Genomic DNA, 20,605 nt, shown 5'->3' on the forward strand with positions numbered 1-20,605 from the left:
TACGATACGCCGATACGAATCTATTCATATCAGGATCTGTTCTTCCCTGACCGACCAAGATACAGTATTCTATATAATCGCTACCAGGAAGTTTTGAGTCTTCTCCCGTATGGTAAGTTTACTATGTTATCAGAATTGCAAGATTCAAGCAACTCTCTTCGTACTCGGATAGAGGAGTTAACTGAATGTTCCCTTACAGCTAAATAATCACGGGAGGAAAGTTACGTATAACTACGATCTCTTAGTATAAGAGATGCTCCTATAGTATGAGCTATTTCTCCTCTTAGAGTTCGAATCTTATCGTATATATCTATAGTATAATATCCTAGATAGTCTTTAGCTTTAAAGACCCTCGTCAATAATAATAGATATCCCGAGTAGAGTTAAAGAGACGCTCTATCCCTAATCTAGTTACTAGGATTAATATATGTTGGAATTGCGTCTGGTGCATAAAGCCGTAATAGAAATCGTTCGTGCGCACTAGTCTTAGTGCCACGATTATGGAAGAGTGACTAATCAGGATAGAACACAATCGGCTGATCAGACAGAAGAATCAAGCAGTAGAAAGTTGATTCGGATGGTCTACTATGCCCGGTAATTCTTCCCGTGATAAAAGAGATGTCAAACTTGTTCAATTTAGATAGTAAATAAGGCAGATTTATAACATGAGGTACATAGCAAATATCACATGGAGAAATCAGGAACATCCGAGGTCATTTTGGAGTGTTATGCGTTCTCCAGCCTAGATAGGCAATGTTGACGAGATCGTTGAAGATCAAATTGATAGATCAGAGAGGGGTAAACAAGATGGTGTTTTCTCCGCGGTAAAACCAGTAAGATTGCTTAGCAAGCAGGCAGAATTCAAATTGGCTAGTTATCTGGACCCACAGGCCACATATGCCGACAGATTGTATAGCAGATTGTATAGCAGATTATATGCAGACTATATGCAGATTGTATGGCAGATTGTATGGCAGATTGGTTTGGGGCCACGCGTAGAGAAGAACACGCGTTGATGACTTAGCAGCTAGTGGAACCGTAGTATCCAATAACACTTCAAATATTTTAGTCTGCTAATCTACTGGCTAATATAATACGCTAATCGAAATGCGCTAAATGGACTTCCGGGACACACTAGGGGATAATATAGAGTAGGATTTAATATAAGATATCTCTTAGCCCGGGCCCTATTAAAAAAGTTTACGGAATTTCAAAAACTCACTATACCCTATCTAGATATCCTATAATCTTGAAATTAGATATATAACTAGATTTAATATAGTTTAGAACTTCCTAAAATTTTAGCTTGATATAAAGTCCGGAAATAATTACACCTAGCCTACGAAAAATTAAATCTACCTAGCCCCTTCCCCACTTTTTTCCCTTTTCTTAAGAAAACCCTAATTCCACCTAGGCTAGGTGTATACTCCTTTTTGTTAGGGTTCTGAGAATATGTTTCAACTGGAATCTACCCTGGCCCTTTTAACAGATAATAGAAATCAATTTCTCAAGCACTAAACATAATGCAAACCAAACTGTCAATTTGAAAGCGACACAACGCGATGCACGTCGATATGGTATGCTTCGCAGAGGCTTTATAACAAAAAGACCAAGTGCGTACTTCTGAATCAGAACATGGCAATTGGGTTGATGGAGTTCGCTGGCCTGAACTGGATAACATCCCAATGTTCAACAATACAAGTCCCTTCCATGCGATAAATATCTGCGAGAGCGGCTGGTTCTGGATCTTCATTCACTTTCACGTGCGCCAGGCCGATATTATTGTTAAAGTTCGATGACAGGATGGTCATATTTGCGAAAGGAATGATTTGTGATAACCTCGCAACAATAGCGTCACGGTCTTGGGTATCATCTGGGTCGTGTTCGATGACGTTGAGATCGACGTAGGTTTCGAAGGCCTTGCTGACATTCTTCTCGCCATACAATGTTTCGAGAAAATCTGCAAATATTTTTCCTTGAAGTCTCTCGTCTACTTCGTGCCCTGGGCAATATTTTTTTTGCAAACAAGCTTCGACATAATTCTCTTCCGTTGGGTCTGTCGTAGAGCAAGGCAAATGCACAGAATATTGTGGGCTCACAGCGAAGGCCAATGGGAGCACAATGAAGAGCACAAATCGGACTAGATGCATGCTGTATTGACGTGTAATAGGCGTCTCAGGGCTTAAGAGGCAGTGGCTCAAGATAGTTTTGTAGTCAGATGCTATAGTTCAATCAACAGCGCTAGGGGCAGATTTAGAGGCACTTATAGGGACCTGTGATTCGGATTTTTCTGGATATGTTCAGTTAAATCTTGTTATTGGGTGATCATGCTACATTATTGTTATGGAATGGTGGAATTGTAACCTGTCAATACCAATCAGCGATCTACATAGTTAGGTCACTAAATGGTACCCTAACAACCCGGGCCTTTTATCCACCAATCATAAACTATACAATCACAAACAATACTGTACATGAGAAAAGAATCTCGGTAACCCTACGGAGATATTTGATTTGAATAATTTTACTTGTTCCCAGGCTCGGCACATTCTTTAGTCGCATTTATACCTAGAGAAGGTATACATATCCCCTCGAAACCTGGACAACGTTGTTGTATTGCGTCGGGACTGACGGCAAGCCAGGGGTAGGTGCTTCTCCTAGTACGTATTTGACTTCTTTGCTACCTTTGTCTGCGCCTGCATATTGTTCGTTCTTATTCAAAGGTCTATGTAATGGTTAGACTTAGTCAGCATTCCAATATGACAGCAGGCTTCCGAACATGTCAAGATCATTCCACGCTTCTGATTCACGCCCGAAGTACGCAGCCGCTGACTATGGCAGCCATTGAAATGTGATAATCCTATTATTCCCGCGTCTGTATGAGTCCAGGACGGTGAGGTGAAGGTATATAGTGCAATAGCCAATATGATAGATCATAGGATGACCTAACCGAGAAATAGTGGGTGAAGAGCCCTAGACACGATAATATTTTGGCCAATGGATACAAAGAGACAACGCAAAGTCCGACGTCGTGATCTATTCGCGTCCGTGACGAAAACTTAAGTAGATCGGGATAGCAACACGAATAGGTATAAGCCCTTGTTTGTGTGCATTTGATTCTGCTATCGAACATGTATACTACTACTTTCATTGAAGATAAGTAGAGATAACAAGCCATATTAAATAATTATTATGAATTCCACGTCGCAAGCTGAATTATACGAGATAGATAGCATATAGATATTGTAGCTTCGGCACAATAAACCTCGCAGTACCTTAACGACGACATCGGTAGATGATTGCCCCTTAACCTCGACTAGCACTGTGTTTCTCCTCCCTCGAGTTGCCAGACAGGACCAGAAACAGCACCTTCATCAATCTCACCACCGGCCTTCGTGGCCTTAGGCACTAAAGCCCCGACCTGAGTAGGGCCTCCTGAGATAGGGTCATATCCCTGGTTAGGAGGGGTAGGTGGCTCATCGTAAACGACCGTGACATTGGAGGGTAGATTAAAATTGGAGTACAAAGTGCAAGTGCGGCGTGTTCCCTCGTCGTTGTACTTCCAGACGTAGGTATCACAGAAGCCTGGAGCTTTGATGCATTCCTCGATGCAGGCACATTCGTCGTTGACATTCGGGGTGACTGTGGTGAGGACGCCGGTAACATCGTAGCCTCTAGTGTAGCGAACACAGCCCTTATCCTGGGTCTTCAGATGTGTGCAGATTTTCTTGAGGCCTTCGTTACCCTTTTCGGGGTCGCCATCGGTCTTGAACGCGGTAGCCACATCACTAGTAGCCACAATACAAGCGATAAATGCGATGGTGCAACGCATCTTGTAAAGTTTTGAGAACAAGGAGTAGATGGGAAGTAGAATCTTGTAGAGTTTACAAAGTCCTGGATGGAATATAATTATCCTCGAAGATTCCGTAAAATCTGGGGAGCAACTGCGATATAAAGACATTGGCAAAGAGGACGTATGGCTGTTGAAAAAATAAGGGGGATGGAATGCCGTTCGAGGGCTAGGAATGAGAAACCGGGACACATTCTTCCCCTTCTCGTTGAGTTCCACGGACTAAACCCTACAAATGTTTGTTGAATGGTCGTATTTTGCAGTAGCATGGGTTATATAAACTTTCCCTCTGGAATCTTACTGCTCTCCAATTTTAGGAGTTTACTTGTTTGCTACTTTCAACACCCTTTGCTTAGAACCTTCTAGCTGGCTAACCACCCTCGGCGGTATGTTCATATCTTCTAATATACACATCTCTCCACGTCCTCCTTCCCCTAGTTCTTGTAGGCTCATCAGTTATCACGTGAAGTTTATCGGGACCTAGTCTTGCAGAGTAGTCTTAGTGCGGGCAAATCAGTAGCCGTTTCCCGTGTCACACTAACTGCGCGGTCTACCAGGTAAGGAACTATACGATGACACGGTTAGCCGTATGATGATTCCGGCTCTCTTCCTGAACGTTCTGCTCAGCGACCTCGGAGACCGTGCCTGCGCATCAGGAGTTCACGCGATAGTGCCAATACAAAGCACCCGAGAGTTTCTTGGTAATTATGTATAGGAATGTTGTTTGTCTGCCAAAATATGGCCTAAATCAAGAGCGCAGCAGTCGAGCCTAGTCTACCTTTAATGCCTCACCAGCTAGCCTTTAAAATGACATGGAATAAGCGGGCTGCATAACACTCGATAGATACAAGCAACCGAAAGCTACCACTATTAGGCACGCAAAAGATGGCGCATTAATATAGCAACCCCATTCTCTCGGGGTTCTACTCCGGTCTTCCTGCATTTTGGTTGGTGATGCCTTTTATATGCTGCACTCGAGCTTTCACTTTTTCCCGGATTACCCCTCTATATGTCAAAAGATCTTATTATCTCTGATAGAATTTCATTTCAATCTCCCACTTGCTTTGTCTAAGGGGAAAATATAACAACTTTAATAAATCAGAGCTGTTGGGAGGCGTAGGTTTTAGAGTACTTAGCGGCGTATTTTAACGCTAGCACAGAGGGAGACAGGAGATGTTCAAATGGGAGTATCGGAAACTCTAAATCTAGAATTTTATGATCTTCAAAGAAGCAGAAGACATGCCAACGACAGTAGTCATATGGAGAGCATCATCACTCCATCCGAGCTCCAACTGTGCTATCGTTCTCGTGTCGAGACTCGCTGGGAGAGACTAGCGCACATACTCCTTGCAGATATCCCATCACTTACACGAGGAGCTAGCATCAAAGAGCATCCATACCAAGTGCAGAAATTCGGTTTTGACGGCTAGTCATTAAAACAGAATCCACGGATCTTCCTCAGTCGGCGAGATCTCCAGATTTCGCGAAGTATAACATGCATTCTTGGGTGCCCCAGGAAGGGGGAGCTTACCTAGCTTCTAGAGTGCCTGCAATTTAGGCTACGGTCGTACCAACAACATGCCTAGTCATCCGAAACCGAAGACTAGTTCGAAGAGACGCCTCCATCCAAGGAAGAACATAATCTCCCGCGATAGACTCCACGAATTCGAACCCGCACTTCCGCAGAACTCTGATAGAGGCTTCATTCTGGGCATCGCAGTAGGCCTCAAAGATATCAAATTGTGGCTTTTCTTGCCAGTATAGCTGAACAAAGGCATTCAATGCTTCGGTCGCAAATCCAAAACCCCATGCCGATCGATGGAAAATGAAGCCCACTTCGGGGTTTGGCTCTGACTTCCAAGTTCCGACCCATCCAAGAAAGCCACCCGGCTGAAGTACTGGATCAGATTCGGAATCGTTTTGTAGCTCATCGATCAGGTTGATATTGGATCGTAGTAACACGGCGTAGTTCTCTCCTAGGGGATTCACATCAAGCAGTAGCTCCGACATCCATTTTTCGCTAGCCTCGATAGTTTCGCAGCGGCCGTGGGGACTCCATCGGGTCGCAACAGGATCTGACCAAATTGCGTGGTATCCAGGGAGATGATGAGCCGCCAAACGGACCAGTTCTAAACGAGCTGTATGCATTGTGGAATCAGAGAACAAGGTTGTTCAACAATGATTATGTGAAAAAAGAGAAGCTTCTGAATCAGTCGGATTTGGAGAAATCGTGCTGAGACCTGCTAGGGTGATCTCCATTTATAGCATTCTCCTTTTGAGATGAAAAAGCAATTTTCAAGTCAACGCCCCAGTCGGGGTCCGCTTTTGGAAGTTCAGGAGGCTTTTGGCACTCGCCAAGCCCCTATTGAAAGTCGGAATACTGCTTAGTAAATCATACTGCGCACCAATCGGATATCAACAAGTCTAAATTGCTACGATGCCCCTTTGCTGGCAATTTGTATGGGCAAAAAGATGACTAAGCTAGGCGGGTGTTTAACTAGTAACGTAATTCCCGCCCGAACCGCGCACCCGGCCGAGTCGCGCACCTAACCAGACTACGGAATTTCAAAATTAATTATCTCCATCAAAACGCATTGAATTTACTCCTGCTGACGATTCTTACAACGGTTGATCTTATGGCCAATCTCCCAGCACCCACTACACCTAGGCGGAGCCCTAGTAGCCGGCCGATCTGCCTGAATAGGCAATTCGCCTTGCGTATGCGATTCTACCACCGGTGCTTCTTCTGGCAAATCTAGCTGCGCAACTAGCTGTAGGCCCTCTTCAACGGTCAAACCCTCTTGGCAGGGTATCCGCTTATGCGACCGATTGCGCTTCTTGACGATCTTCTCATTGGCTGCGCGTAGATTCGCGTTATCCTGCATAGCTAATGCGAGGGTGTGTAGCGAAAGGTAGTGGCCCTTGAGAATCTGATCTACCACTAATTTGAACGGGCTTGGAGGGCTTTTTGACCGCCGATCTAGTAGATCCTTCATCATACTAGCTTGCTTCTGTAGCTGAGCTACCGTTCTAGGCGTTTTTGGTGTGAATTAGCTAGAACTGCTGCTTGGCCGGCTGTTTGGTAGTGACGGAGTTCGTAGAGAGATATTAAGCTTCGAAAGCACTCTTTCTGCATCTATTAGCACTAGGCCACTAGCTGCGAAGCTATTTTGAACAGTGCTTGATTGGTAGGCTTCCTGCCGCGCGCGTTGGTAGTCTTCTAGGAAATCGAATTTATCGATATGATTATATCCCCGACGCGCAAGATCGCTTACGAAGCGACCGTACGCGCGCTTTAGCACGCAAAACAGCCAACATCTAGTAGTTGTAGTAGATGCGATAAATGCGCAGGCATACAAAGAGGTATAATATCGTTTTCTGCGCATAATCGGTCGAATTGGGGCGTAAGGTGGCTACCATAGCCATCAAGAATCAAAAGCCGAAAGCGGCCGCGTACGCGCGAATTCGTTGATAGGATAAATAGCTTTTCTAGCCAGCGTAGGCCAATCTCATCGGTAGTCCAGCTATTATTAGATACCTCAAATCGCCAATCGCGTGGTAGATTATCAAACCAGCCAGCAATAGCTACTTTGCCTTGAAAAATCACACATAGTGGTAGCGAATAGCCATCTGCGTAAATTGCTTCGATAGCAGTAACCCATTCGCGATTTCCTAGCTGTAGTATCGATCTCCGACCGTAGTATTCAGCCCTAGTAACTACCTTCTACGAAGATATAAGGCCTATTGCAAAGCCTGTCTCATCAAAGTTGTAGATATCCTCCGCTTGTATACCGTTCTCGTCAATCACGCTTTGTACGGTAGTAAACCAGGCTCGTAGGGCTTTAGGGTCTTCGTTTAATGCACGTTGGTAATCGTATCGCCTAGAGAAGCGTGATCGAATCTCTTCGCGTCGATTTATAAAGGTTGATGACCAATTCTTGCCAACGGTAGGCGGAGGATAGCTACCGCGTGCAGCCAGTAGGATATTAGCCATCTCTCGTACAGTAGCCGGTCTAGGCGCTGCTCCACGTGAATCCATAGAGATTATCCAATCAACAAGCGAATCCTCTTCCAATTGGGTCAATTTATAGCCGTTTGGGCGTATATCAACGCGAGATTGTACACCATGTGCGCGATCGCGTAGTGTTGTTTCAGGTACGCCGAATAGCCTAGCTGCTGCGCGAAGAGATTTGATCTGGCCCTTTTGAATAGCCTGTAGAGCTAATAAGATATTGCCCTCTTGCTTAGCCAATTTAGGCCGAGATTCAGTGCGAATTGGTGGCATGGTAGGTGGTTGAAGATGGTAGGTAGGTAGGAAGACGCGATTTTAGATTAGGTGCGCGACTCGGCCGGGTGCGCGGTTCGGGCGGGAATTACGTTATCTCCTTTTCCCAGGGGTCCACCCATTCTGCTGTTCCGACATTGAAGAAAGAAATGTCACGTGAGCAAACAAGTCCTGGTTTTCACAGCCCGACTCTATTTCCCATTCTTGTCAGCATTATGGTATGGGGTGCACTATTTCCCAATTCCAGCTCGCAAGGGTCCAGACCATTATTTGAGAAGTCATTTTGCGTCAAAGACTGACAGAAAGCGCTAAGATCCATCCAGCACTGCAGTATATGATTGGTCATGTCTGTCGTAGCCATGTGGGCAATGCTGGGGGCTGGAGCCATCGCTCGATATACTAGGTATTCACCCAACGAATTTACAAGACTTCGGACTGTTAAACTATAGACTACGGTGCTGGATTCACTGTCCAGCCTATCCCATTGTAAGACTGTGTTGGGATAGCAATAGTAGGGTTATATACACGCCAGGAGTCAGAAGGCCGTGGGCCTGCATTTCCATCGGCCCCACTTAATTCTCGTCATCAGGCATAGAATCACTGATATTTGTCGGTTGCGTAATATTTTGTGGGCAAAACAGGCGGCGACTCGGCATTTCTTCGGGAGACAGTCTCAATACGCATTATGCGGACAAGGAGAATGGTGATTTTTACCAGAGGTAGGAAGCAGGGTAGCCCATGCCGATGTGGAGCCGATTTGATAGATCATACCCCCTGATAGACCTCTCCAACGTTTCCACCCCCACCGTCTCCGAGCCTTTGACTTTCATTATTTGCGTGAGCTGAACTAACTGAGTTAGTCTCATTAGCTCCTATGGTCTGTTTAGCTTTCTTTTACCCCGCAGAACACGCAAATTGTTACCCAGAAGATCGAAACTATATTCAATATAAGTTCATACCTTTAGTCTACATTGTCTACTCGGTCCCTTGCACTGCTGTAATGCCGGATCTCAGGGCTCATCGGCTCCACATCATTCACATTTGCATGGATCCTGGTCACCACGAAACGGCTTTCGCTGAATTGCAATTTCGGCAGGGAAAACTGTCTAGGTATGGAGCACCATGGCTGACTTCAATGCCCCACAATCATGGGAAATAATTCTTGTCAGGATTCACTCACTATTTCCTATTCTTAGTGGACAATTTGTGTACCGAGTCAGTCAGAGCGGCTGCATTAACATCGGACACATTGTATAAATCAGGAGGTACTTCTAGCTAGATCATCGCCTTATTCTGCATTTTTGGGGGGTCTATAGCCCGCAAAATATGTACATCATCCTAGAGACATCAATTATGTCCTTTCTCATTCTTTTATTTGCAGCTGTAAGCGCAGCCACCATCACTATTCTCGATCCTAGTGACTTTGCGAGTCTAAAATCAGACGCAGCAGATAATGTACTCACTGCGAATTGGGATTATGCGCCACTTTCATATCAGGCATACGCAATCACAGGGCCCTATTTCTACAACAACACGTCGAAGGGGGTCTCGCACAAAACGCTCAGTGTTTCCAAAAACGACACCAGCGTTGTTGTAATCACAGAGGATTCCCATGTCAATATCTCTCAGTCCACTGTGATCAAGCATGGCTATTCCAGTGATTTATACCAATCAAGCTTCTATGGACTGAACGCTGCCGTGAACATAGCTAATGCATCGGTTGCCTATCTTGAGAATATCAATGTGACAGTCCATAATGGAGCCGCCAACATTTATGTTTACGGAAACAACTCATATGCATACATTTCGGACTCGTCTTTATACAGCTCTGGTCCGGTGTCCCATGGATTGTATGCTGCTGGTTACGGTACCGTGGTCGGCAAGAATCTTCGTCACTACTCTGGGGCATACCGATCGTCGTCTTTTGCCGGTGACAGCCCTAAGGGATACGTCTATGTCTACGACTCTATTGCACACACCGCAGGCATTGGAAGCGCCATCTTCTACGGCCAAGGAACAGTCTATGCGGAAAATATTCTTGGCTACGCACAGCAGGCTCCGATTGCTTTTCTGGACGGTTCTCAGATTGACATTCATGGATCCGATCTCACCGCCGGACTACTTGCTGGTGCTGTGATTTTCTCATCTGGAACTCGACAGTCTGGGTCGGAGATCAGTTTTACTAACTGTCGCCTAACTGTCTTTCCTGATGACGCAGCTGGCCTTTGGTTTGGGAACGTGATAGCAAGCGCAAGTCTAGTACGATCGCAGATCCATACTACGTCGGGCATTTTGGTCATTGCGAATCATTCTCAGGTGACCCAGGACTTTAACTACTTTGCCGATTCTACTGCAGCTGCCGATGCTACGATTACAATCTCCGAGTCGTCACTCACTGGGGACTTGGTCGCCTACAATGGAAGCTCAATTAGCTGGACCTTGGGCAACTATTCGACATGGACTGGTACCGCATACTCTGGCTATGGAAATGCATCGTTTTCCGTATCACTCGATGCTTCTTCGTCATGGATGTTGACGGGGAACACGGTCTTGACAAACTTCACTGATGCGGATACCACTCTGAGCAATGTGCATAGTGCGGGATACAATCTCTACTATGATTCTAGTAGCTCTCACAATCGCTGGCTGAAGGGTGCTACGAAGAAGATGCATGGTGGGGGGTACATCAGACCTGCAAGCAAGTTGCAACTCCAAGGATCTCACTAAAGTTTCAGTTAACTCGCACACGGAGGCGACTTTAACTGCAAGTAGAAACTATTATGAGTATTTCAAAGGCGATATTCAGTGGAAGACTTTGGGGAACGGAATATCCGAGAGCGTGTACCTATCCAAAAGGCTTCCCGATCCTTTTCCTAGCCAATCCCTAGATGCTTATGTTGTCCCCAGCTGTTTTTTAAAATCGGTCAAGTTACGTTGAGGTGGTAGAAGTCTGGGCAGCAAAGGTTATGAACCTCCATATTGTTGTTCTGTGATACAACCCTCTAGGCTATCAGATGGCTAGCATGTATGCCTATATTTCGGATGCGACAACGGACAAAGTGACTTATAACATACGTAAGGTAGTGTGTGGGCGTATGCGGCACCCAGCCAGGGCAGACTAGGCATAATTCCCAGAATTATAGAGGATTACACCAAGACTATCCCCTCGTCCGTCCGGGAAGGACAATTAGCGCATTTCAATTAGCGTATTATATTATCCAATAGGTTATCGGACTAAAATATTCGATGTGTTATTGGATATAGGGGCTCCACTATCTACTAAGTCATCAACGCGTGTTTTTCTACACGCGTAACCCCCTACCAACCTGCCTACCAACCTGCCTACCAACCTGCCTACCAACCTGCCTACCAACCTGCCTACCAACCTGCCTACCAACCTGCCAATAAATCTGCCATGGCTCCAAAGAAATCTACTAAGGCTACACGGAAGCGCACGCTTGACGAGATTACTGCCGAATTACCTACTAAGGAAGAACTCTCTCGGCAGCTAAAGCCCTTGATCCCTTCCTCCGAACCTCCACGGCTGCACCTACCTACTAGCATTGACCTAGATAGCCCATACGCGATCTTTACACTCTTTATTAGCGAAGAGATTTTCGATCGTATCAGCCAATCTACCAATGCATACGCGCAGCGAAATCTAGCGAAGCTAGCTACCACTGCCACTACTACTACTACTCGCGCGTGGAAGGATACTACAACTGCAGAGATCAAGGTCTTCTTTGGTATTCTTATTTATATGGGTGTTCACCCTGAGCCACGCATTGATCTCTACTGGGCGCAAGATAGACGAGAAGGACCACTACATACTCCTCCGCTTTATATGACCCTTAAGCGCTTTGAACAGATTAAGCGCTATCTTCATATATCTCACCCTGACGAAGATGAGATACGATCGGAGAAGGATAAGAAGCAGTGGTGGTATAAGCTAGACCCTCTGGCTTTCTTCTTCAAAGAGGCTGCTGAAAAGCACTACCAACCAGGTTCTAATATCTCTATCGATGAGACTATGGTTCGCTGCTTTGGCCGTACGAAGCATACTGTCAAGATGCCTAATAAGCCAATTCAACAAGGTTATAAGATCTTTGCCCTCGCAGAACATGGCTATATTTGGACATTTACATGGAGTAGCCGCCTATGGGGGATCGCGGAGATGTTTAAATATGAAGGCCTTAGCCCTACGGCAAGAATGGTGCTTAAGATGGTCAAGAAGCTTCCTGGCCTAGCTAGTTCGATGGCTAATCTTCCTGCTACCCCTATGAGCAATTCGCATACCAATCTTATAGCCAATTCGATGGCTAATCTTCCTGCTACCCCTATAAGCAATTCGCATACCAATCTTATAGCCAATTCAATGGCTAATCTTCCTGCTACCCCTATGAGCAATTCGCATACCAATCTCATGGCCAATTCGATGGCTAATCTTCCTGCTACCCCTATGAGCAATTCGCATACCAACCTCATGGCCAATTCGCCGGCCAATTCGCCGGCCAATTCGCATACCCTAGCACCCTATATTGTCTACTTAGATAACTACTTTACCTCGGTAGCCCTTTTCAAAGAGCTTCGAGATATTCAATGTGGTGCATGTGGTACTACCCGCCCTCAAAATGGGATACCTTCTCAGCTCGTTGAGCTAAAGGATCACATTAAGACGATCCCATGGGGTACACTCTATGCAGCAGAGGCTGAAGGGGTTCTATGTCTTGCTTGGCAGGACAATAATATAGTCCTTCTACTATCTACTATCCACTCGCCACAGATATACACTCCTACTAAGCGGAAGCGGCCATTACCAACCTCTACGAATGCAGCTATCTCGCGTATACCTTTTGGTGATGAGATAACTAAGGAGCTCGAGATTCCTACTGCTATCAATGACTACAATCACTATATGGGTGGTGTGGATATTGCAAATCAGTATAGGGCTTCTTATGAAATTCATCGAAAGTGCGAGCGTGTCTGGTTCCCTCTGCTTTTCTTCTTTATTGATGCTGCAATTATTAATGCTTACCGCATTCAATATATCTTTAAGAAGCAACAGGGGGATAGTGAGCTATCTAGTCAGCTAGATTTTCGGCGAAAGCTCTACCAGCAGCTCTTTGCCTTTGCACCTTCGCCAGTACCAAGGCCAGTACCTGGTATAAACCACCAGCGAATTCAATTCGATAGGCGAAAAGCTTGTGTGTGGTGTCAGTATAAGAGAGAAAAGGGCAAAAGAGGCCAACAGGCCAATCGGTCAAGATCTGGTTGTTTAGAATGCGGCAGTGTAAGCCTATGTGTAAAAGGGCAGTGTTGGGACGAATTTCATAGAATTAGCTAGTCGATTAGGCCTGATTAATTACCATACTGAATTGTGACCGCGATTAGCCAATTAGTACGCGTTATTCATATACGCTAGTATAGCCTAGTAAAATACGCTAATTGTCCTTCCCGGACGGACGAGGGGATAAGCCAAGTAAACGAAAGTTTCATTGGTATCCAAAATTGACTAAAATTAAAATTGTACGGTTGGTGATGCTTCAACACACCTCTCCATACCATTACCAAAAAGGTGGTCAAGCCACTACACCAGCAGCAGAAAGTCTCATAGCCAAGCGAGCCCAAAATATGATCAAAGGTATCACAAACAGTTTGACACCTCTTGGCCACATTCCCGGGCTTGCGAGAAGGGCCAATCAGCCACCAGATCCATGAGCAAGTGTGCCGCACTACTCCGCATGGGTCGCGGCGGCGGTCTCCTTGTCGGTAGCTCGAGTGCCAGCTTCCGCCTGCAGATCGGCCATCTTCTCGGATTGGAGGGCACCCGACTCGAGCTGGCGAACATGCTGGTACTGAACGGTGGTCTTCCATGGCTTCATGCCTGGGGTGTTGAACATGGTCTCCACATCTTCCAGGGTCTTACCAGCTGTCTCAGGGAAAGCAAAGAAGACGTGGATAGTCATGGCGAAGCAGAACACACCAAAGACCAAGTAGGTCTTCCACTTGATATTCTCAAACGCTGGGGGCACGAAGTAGGACAGGGCAAAGTTAAAGACCCAGTTGGACGCGGTCGAGACAGCGACAGCCTTACCACGCAGACGCAAGGGGTACAGCTCAGGGGGTAGATCCAGCTGACAGGGCCCCAGGTGGGTGCAAAGCTGGCAACGAAGAGATAGGTACAGGCAATGACACCCTTGGCAGCGGAGGGGGCCTCACTCAAATCCCACGATTGCTCAGGAGTGTTGTTGAGACCGCCGGGGGGCGCGGGCTTTCCGAAGCTGGCCATGATACCACCATTGGCAAACATAAAGGTCATCATCAGGGTGGAGCCAACCAGAAGGGGGGTACGTCGACCCCAGCGGTCAATGAAGAGCAGGGCGAAGATGGTCATCACCACGTTGATGACATACTGAATAGACGAGGCAACCAGGTTGGCGTTACCTGACAAACCGGCCATACCGAAGACATAAGTGATGTAGAGCATCATCACGTTCATACCGGTCAGCTGAGACCAGATCTGAGTGAACATGCCGATGTGGGTTCGGTAGATCATGTTGCCCTTGAAGAGATCGAGATAGGAGGCATCCGCATTTGCGCGCTCAAATTCGACCATGTCGCGAATTTCCTGCAACTCCGTCTGCACGAAGGGGGCACTCTTGTCGCCCTTGGAGTGGACCAAGGCCAGCACCTCATGGGCCTCCTCCCAGCGGTCGTGCTTTGCCAGCCAACGGGGACTTTCGGGGAGCAGGAAAACCATGCCGAAGAGGAAGACGGCAGGGATCATCTGCAAGCCCCAGGGGAGACGCCACGCAGCATTTCCAGCGAGGAAGCTGCTACCATAGGAAATGTAGAACATGATCAAGATACCCCAGGTAATGGCCCACTGTTGAGCGCCGACGACCTGACCACGTCGACTGGGCTGTGCCAGCTCTGCCACGTAGACGGGGACCTGGGCACTGAGAATACCCACGGACAGACCGTTGATGAAACGACCGGCGACGAGTTGACCGATGCTAAAGGAGGAGCAGACAATGGCACTACCAATGCACCAAATGACGGAGCCAGTCTGGATGGCCCAGCGACGACCAAGCCAATCAGTCACAATACCCGAGATGAGAGCGCCGACAAATGAGCCACCGGGCATGGCGGCTGAGATCCCACCTTGGGTGGACGAGGTGGGACCACCGCATGAGCCATCATCGCCAAGGCCAGTCTGGTTGAAGAAGCATTTGTACTGTTGAGTGCCGAGACTGTGTAAAAGCGGAAGCGGAAATTGGTCAGCTACTTATTGAGATATATTCGGAGCTCCGAAGGGATGCACAGCTCGAGGAGTGGGTTTGGAATAAGAGAGAGACTCACATGGCAGACATGGAGGCAATATCGAAACCAAACAGTGCACCGCCAATGACGGCCACCGTGGTGATGACATAGATATTCCCGATCACGTAGCCCATGATGGACTGGATGTGAGGGTAGGAAGGCACAGGAAGGGTGTAGTAGTTGGAATCGAAGAAAGGAAGCCCAGAAAGGAAGCCCAGAAAGGAAGCCCAGAAAGGGAGGGGGAGGGAGGGGGAAGGTGGAAGAAGGAGGAAGGGGCAAAGGAAAAAGCAAGCAAAAGGAGGGAGGAGGACGAGAGGCAAGGATTCTTATATACCTGGCAACCTTGCAGTTAGCAACTTCTCGTCCCAAAGTCCCGTCCGAATCAGATCAGCTGCCGGCAAGCATTCGATGGGACTTAATTTGGTTGGCCTACTTTACCGTCTGAGGGCCGAACCAGGGATCTAAACCATCCAACTTGCTGTAGAAATTACTATAGTGTGTAACTAATCGTCCAGAAGCTGTCATCAAAATGGGTTTCTTTCATGTGCTTCGTCGAATCAGACGCGAGATTTCCATACAACGACGGCTACTCAGGTACCAAATGTATATATTCACAATACCGACGGCGTTCTTGAATACTTACATAGGTGATGCTCCGATAATAATGCTGATGCTGTTTATGTCTAGGAAGAAAAGAATACGAGCATATTTGTCTGACTGGATCCACAGTCCAATCTTGGATCCAACGTGGGAGAATACGTCGGGAATACGTGGAGAAGGATACAATGTACAGGACATACATAATACGGGAGAGTCGATCCTCGACGGGAGTATCGTTGCCGTTTGCGGAGATGCGGGGAAGCACCAGACCACCACGCGTCGAGGGTCCTGTCATCAGGAATCAACCTCTACAATCATGACTGGTCCAGAGTCTAAAGGAGGAGTGAGCAGAGCAGGGCTCCTAGCGGGGAATTAGTGGAATTGGGAGAGATATTTTTTTTTCTTTTTCTTTTTTGTTTTTCTTTTCTACAGTAGAGTAGAATCTTGAATCATCACCAATCCAGGAAGAGCCTATGATGATCCGATCAAGCATTCCTGGAATCTTCAACTATACGAGTTATGGAAGAACGCGTATAATTCTTAGAATTCCTCCCGACCGTATACAAGATTACTCTCCGGAGTGCTGAATCTGGAGGGCATATTGATATAACCATCACAACAAGTCACAATACTCATCATCATTCATGAGCTATCACATCCCCAAACGGCAGATGATCTACAGGGTACAGGCTCTCTGGAATATTATTGTTGTTATCGACTCACGCTAACAAGCTCCAGCTTCTTGGTCAACTCCTCCACCTCCAATCAGCAAGCCGTGTCAGCGCCTCGTCAGCCCGTCTCGGGCGGGGGGCTAACCGTTTCCCTCGTCCACTCTGGAGCATCGCAAGGCCGTCCTAGCGCATGCAACTTCGAGGGTCGTCTGGCAAGCCACATGGTTTCCTCGCGTCGGCCAATCACTGCCGAATTGCCTGATTGGGGTCTCGGTCTTTAGGACAAAAACTACAGAGAGTTTAGTAGTGAACCCACCGTTGAGATCCGTGAGTCTCGCGGAATCATGGCAGGACCGATGACTTCGATGGCGTCGGATGGCGTCGAAGATAGGCTTGAGATGGGCTGATGGTGGCGTGAACTCGGCCATTGCTTGCTTGTCACGACTCTCAATGGCCGACCGAGTCATCATGAAAGGCCAACCTTCGGCGACAGTCACGAGTCCATGACCACTGCCACCACCGCACATGTACAGAAGGAGTATGTGGCCAGACAGTAGTGTACACTTTCTATTCGTTCTTCTTCCTCGGGGGGTGGTCAGAACTCCTCCTCCTCCTCCTCCTCCTCCTCCTCCTCCTCCTCCTCCTCCTTCCTTCAGTCGTAGTAATAGTCCTCCTGTGCGGAGTACATACTACTCCCCTCCTTCCGCATCCCCCTCTCCCTCGAGTCCCTCCACAGTCAAACTCAAAAAAACCCACGTACTGTACCCGGCATCCGATCCGTGGCCATGATTGGCGTTGGATTCAGGCATTCCACTGCGTCCCCGCTTTTCCTAGTCATCGAAACGCCCATTTCCCCAGTCCCGCATCCCCAGCGTGAGCAATCCTCGGATAGGCAACTCGGGTCCATACTGTACTCTACGGATCTCCTCCAAAGGGGAGCGGGGCCAGTCAACTCACGCAAGAGGTATCCAGCCAACCGAATCTGGGTTCCCTGGTTCACGGCCTTCCAGTGACCTTCTTTGTCTCCCTTCCAACCTATGAAACCAAACCAACCATCAAGAGCAAACGAACTCGCCAGCGATGGAGCATCGCTACTACTACGGTAGTACTACAGCCCCTACCCGCCCGGCTCTTTCGCCCGTTCTGGTGCAAGGACCGTCTCTCGATCGGTATACGATCTACAACGACCCCCTCAACCAGCGGCCGTGAACCCGGTCAGCCCGTCACTGGTCCGCGACCGTTCGGTATGTCGATGTCCCTGTCTGCCCCTGCCTGGGATTTCACCTTCCGTACGACTCGGTCGGGCAGCCCGAACAACGAAGGTTCCCTCTCCGACTGCAGCGTATCCATATCATTTCCTCCGTGAATGACGAGAGACCTAAATCAATTCTGAGGAATGTCTTGGCTCGTCTCAGAGTCTCCCTACAGCCTCAACCCCATTATTCGGGGTCCACTCTGGAACGCCATACCCAATGATGGAACGCGCCCTCGCAAAACTGACGCCGTGGGGCGCCCTCCCGGCGGGTGGCTCTCGCGGGTGTGGCTGATCAGAGATCTCCCGACGCCACGAGAAAGCTTCAGTTCTGCCCTTCTGTTAAGCTTCGGTTGTCAAATTCCCCCTGGATCCTTGTGGGCTTGGGAGTTTCAGTTTGTTAATGGCTCAATGGTAGACATCCGACTGTTTTCACGATTGGCTCTCTTGTTGAGAGTGCGTGTTCCCAATCGGCCGGTGTAACCTCAAATAACCTCGTTTCCAACACAACCAAACTCGAAACGCGGATCAAGCTGAGATGGCATGAGCGACGGTACTCTGTCTGATGGGCATCTTGAATTTTCCGTACTGCTGTCGTCTATGATCACTGACTCGCGTATAGCTCATTGTCAGTGTCCGAGATCTCTAGAGAGAGAAAGAACCTGCCGCCGTGTGTAAGCCAAATCTCCCGGTCGGGTCAAAGACTTTCAGAATACACTGCCAATCCCAGAAGAGGTGGGCGGCGCAACGCTACTTCCCAATGCTGCTGCGATCCCTGCAACGTAGCCAAGTCTAGATAAGGAAAACCTTTCAACTCGTCGATCCAATACTATCGAGAGCAACTTCCAGCGCCTGGATTTTTTTCAGGCCTTGTAATGGGACCTGCAGGAATCCGAAGGGGTGGGGTATCACAGAATTCGCGCTTCTTTTGCTCTACTCGGGTTTAGTCACATTGAAGCATGAAACATCTATGCGATAGCCGTCTTTCTTCCGTACGATGAGCGCCTGCACTCGGGCTCAACTCACTTGCGATAGTGATTATACATCATCTTTCCAACGCTCTTGGATATGATACGATCTGAATTTCCGATTTATAGATATTATTAGTAGATAATGTCCCCTAAATCCAGATATATGGCACGTTCCACATGCACGAGCCACTCCAATCTTGACCCACAGTTCGTCCTTACTTGCCAGCTGTCCGGTTGACTTGGCCACTCTTCGCGTCTGCAAAACGGCCATGCCATGAGCCTTCGTCTAAACACAGATTTCTCTGACAGGCATATTCCAGGAAACAACAAAACCCGGTAGTTGAACTCTTGGCCACATTCTATTGGCATTCTCGAGCACATAACCAGGCATTGCGATCATCCTTTACTAAGACTTAGCAGTCGCAAATGATTGCAGGCTCTGACAACAAACCAGCATCTCCGCAGATGAGACCTATCTCTGTACATATGCTGGAATATTTCAAATTATGCTCCAATGAAACCCACTTCCTTAAACTGTGATCTAAACATGGTAACTTTGGGTGAATCGCGTCCTTCAAGGTTGCTCGAAGACCTAATTCCAATACATCATTCGATGCAACTGACAATGATTTCTACGGCGGATACCATTTTAAGCGCGATAGCTAAGCTTAGGAGGTAGGTATATATAGAAATATACACCTACTTTCACAATAAATCCTCTGTGTAAAGCTCTTCCAAGGTGGCCTAGACATTTCTATCGCCAGGGTACGGTAGGAGCCCTTGTACGAATAAGGGTAGGTATGCCTCGCTCAAGAAGACACCGCATTTTCTGAACCTTGTGCCTGAAAAGGATACACTGCCCAGTTAGAATGTAATGTCTGCTAATATAACCTACCTCCTGGCGTAAACACCTACTGTGTCAACAGATCAATAAAAATGAGGTGGTGATGGCGATGTTTCCCGGGCTATGGATCTTGAATTTGAAGTATGAATCTGTTCTACGTCAGTATATACACTGCTGTGACAGGCGGATCTGTTGAAGGAAACTTCCTTTGCAGCGAATTCTAACGTAGGCATGTTGACGGTATTGTATTTCCGGTACTCCACTGGATTTATCTGCTCTGGTTTTCTCAGTAAACTCTCCTGTGAAGATATCGGAGTGGGCAAGCAGTACCTCACAGGTCCCTAATGGCAGGGGCCATTTGTCGCTACCTAACGAGATGCTGTATAGAAGACGAACAGGTAAGCCCAAGTCTATGGGGAATAATAATAGAAAGAAAGATAGGCGCAGAAATTGAAGAGACACCGTAGGTCAAGGCCAATGAAGCTAGCTCAGTGCAGAGCGGAACAACTGCCTAAATCTGGAAGATCAGACCACTGCCCAGCAACGCCAAGCCCAAAGCGGATTCTTAGGCTTCGCCCCCAGCTTCATCTTGAGGCCTTCCTTTCGCGCACGATGGTTTCCAGAACCACGATCATACAGGGCAGCCGGCAAAGATGTGGTTGTGTTGATTCTGCCTTAGAAGCTGAAATGGATCTCTTTTCAGCAACATAAAAGCTGCTCCTACCCTCCTCACTGACCATCATTCAGGCCAGCTCTTATCCATCCCCCCCCTCCAAGGCACACCCGCGACGTAAAATCCTCAAAGAGGC

At 47.4% G+C, this 20,605-nt stretch overlaps 6 protein-coding genes across 6 annotated transcripts; 1 reads left to right on the forward strand and 5 right to left on the reverse strand.

Moving 5' to 3' along the window:
* Nucleotides 1-1,628: 1,628 nt before the first annotated feature.
* N7458_008741 (nuclear transport factor 2 family protein) lies at nt 1,629-2,150 on the reverse strand (the record flags this gene model as incomplete). The annotated part of the gene is made up of 1 exon (XM_056912123.1): nt 1,629-2,150. The coding sequence occupies one exon, from the start codon at nt 2,148-2,150 to the stop codon at nt 1,629-1,631; it is 522 nt and encodes a 173-aa protein (XP_056760972.1).
* A 1,166-nt stretch (nt 2,151-3,316) lies between these two features.
* On the reverse strand, nt 3,317-3,832 carry N7458_008742 (uncharacterized protein; the record flags this gene model as incomplete). Its single annotated transcript, XM_056912124.1, has 1 exon — nt 3,317-3,832. The coding sequence occupies one exon, from the start codon at nt 3,830-3,832 to the stop codon at nt 3,317-3,319; it is 516 nt and encodes a 171-aa protein (XP_056760973.1).
* A 1,572-nt stretch (nt 3,833-5,404) lies between these two features.
* Nucleotides 5,405-5,998, reverse strand: N7458_008743 (GNAT family N-acetyltransferase; the record flags this gene model as incomplete). The annotated part of the gene is made up of 1 exon (XM_056912125.1): nt 5,405-5,998. One exon carries the CDS (start codon nt 5,996-5,998, stop codon nt 5,405-5,407), a length of 594 nt encoding a protein of 197 aa, XP_056760974.1.
* Nucleotides 5,999-9,488: 3,490 nt separating this feature from the next.
* On the forward strand, nt 9,489-10,862 carry N7458_008744 (uncharacterized protein; the record flags this gene model as incomplete). The annotated part of the gene is made up of 1 exon (XM_056912126.1): nt 9,489-10,862. One exon carries the CDS (start codon nt 9,489-9,491, stop codon nt 10,860-10,862), a length of 1,374 nt encoding a protein of 457 aa, XP_056760975.1.
* Nucleotides 10,863-13,867: 3,005 nt separating this feature from the next.
* Nucleotides 13,868-15,592, reverse strand: N7458_008745 (sugar porter family MFS transporter; the record flags this gene model as incomplete). The annotated part of the gene is made up of 3 exons (XM_056912127.1): nt 13,868-14,224; nt 14,275-15,388; nt 15,498-15,592. The coding sequence occupies 3 exons, from the start codon at nt 15,590-15,592 to the stop codon at nt 13,868-13,870; spliced, it is 1,566 nt and encodes a 521-aa protein (XP_056760976.1).
* Nucleotides 15,593-16,869: 1,277 nt separating this feature from the next.
* On the reverse strand, nt 16,870-17,196 carry N7458_008746 (uncharacterized protein; the record flags this gene model as incomplete). Its single annotated transcript, XM_056912128.1, has 1 exon — nt 16,870-17,196. One exon carries the CDS (start codon nt 17,194-17,196, stop codon nt 16,870-16,872), a length of 327 nt encoding a protein of 108 aa, XP_056760977.1.
* Between the last annotated feature and the right edge of the window lie 3,409 nt (nt 17,197-20,605).

Source organism: Penicillium daleae, assembly GCF_028827525.1.
Source record: "Penicillium daleae strain IBT 16125 chromosome Unknown utg000008l_segment0_segment0, whole genome shotgun sequence".
In the NCBI taxonomy this organism is placed as follows: domain Eukaryota; kingdom Fungi; phylum Ascomycota; class Eurotiomycetes; order Eurotiales; family Aspergillaceae; genus Penicillium; species Penicillium daleae.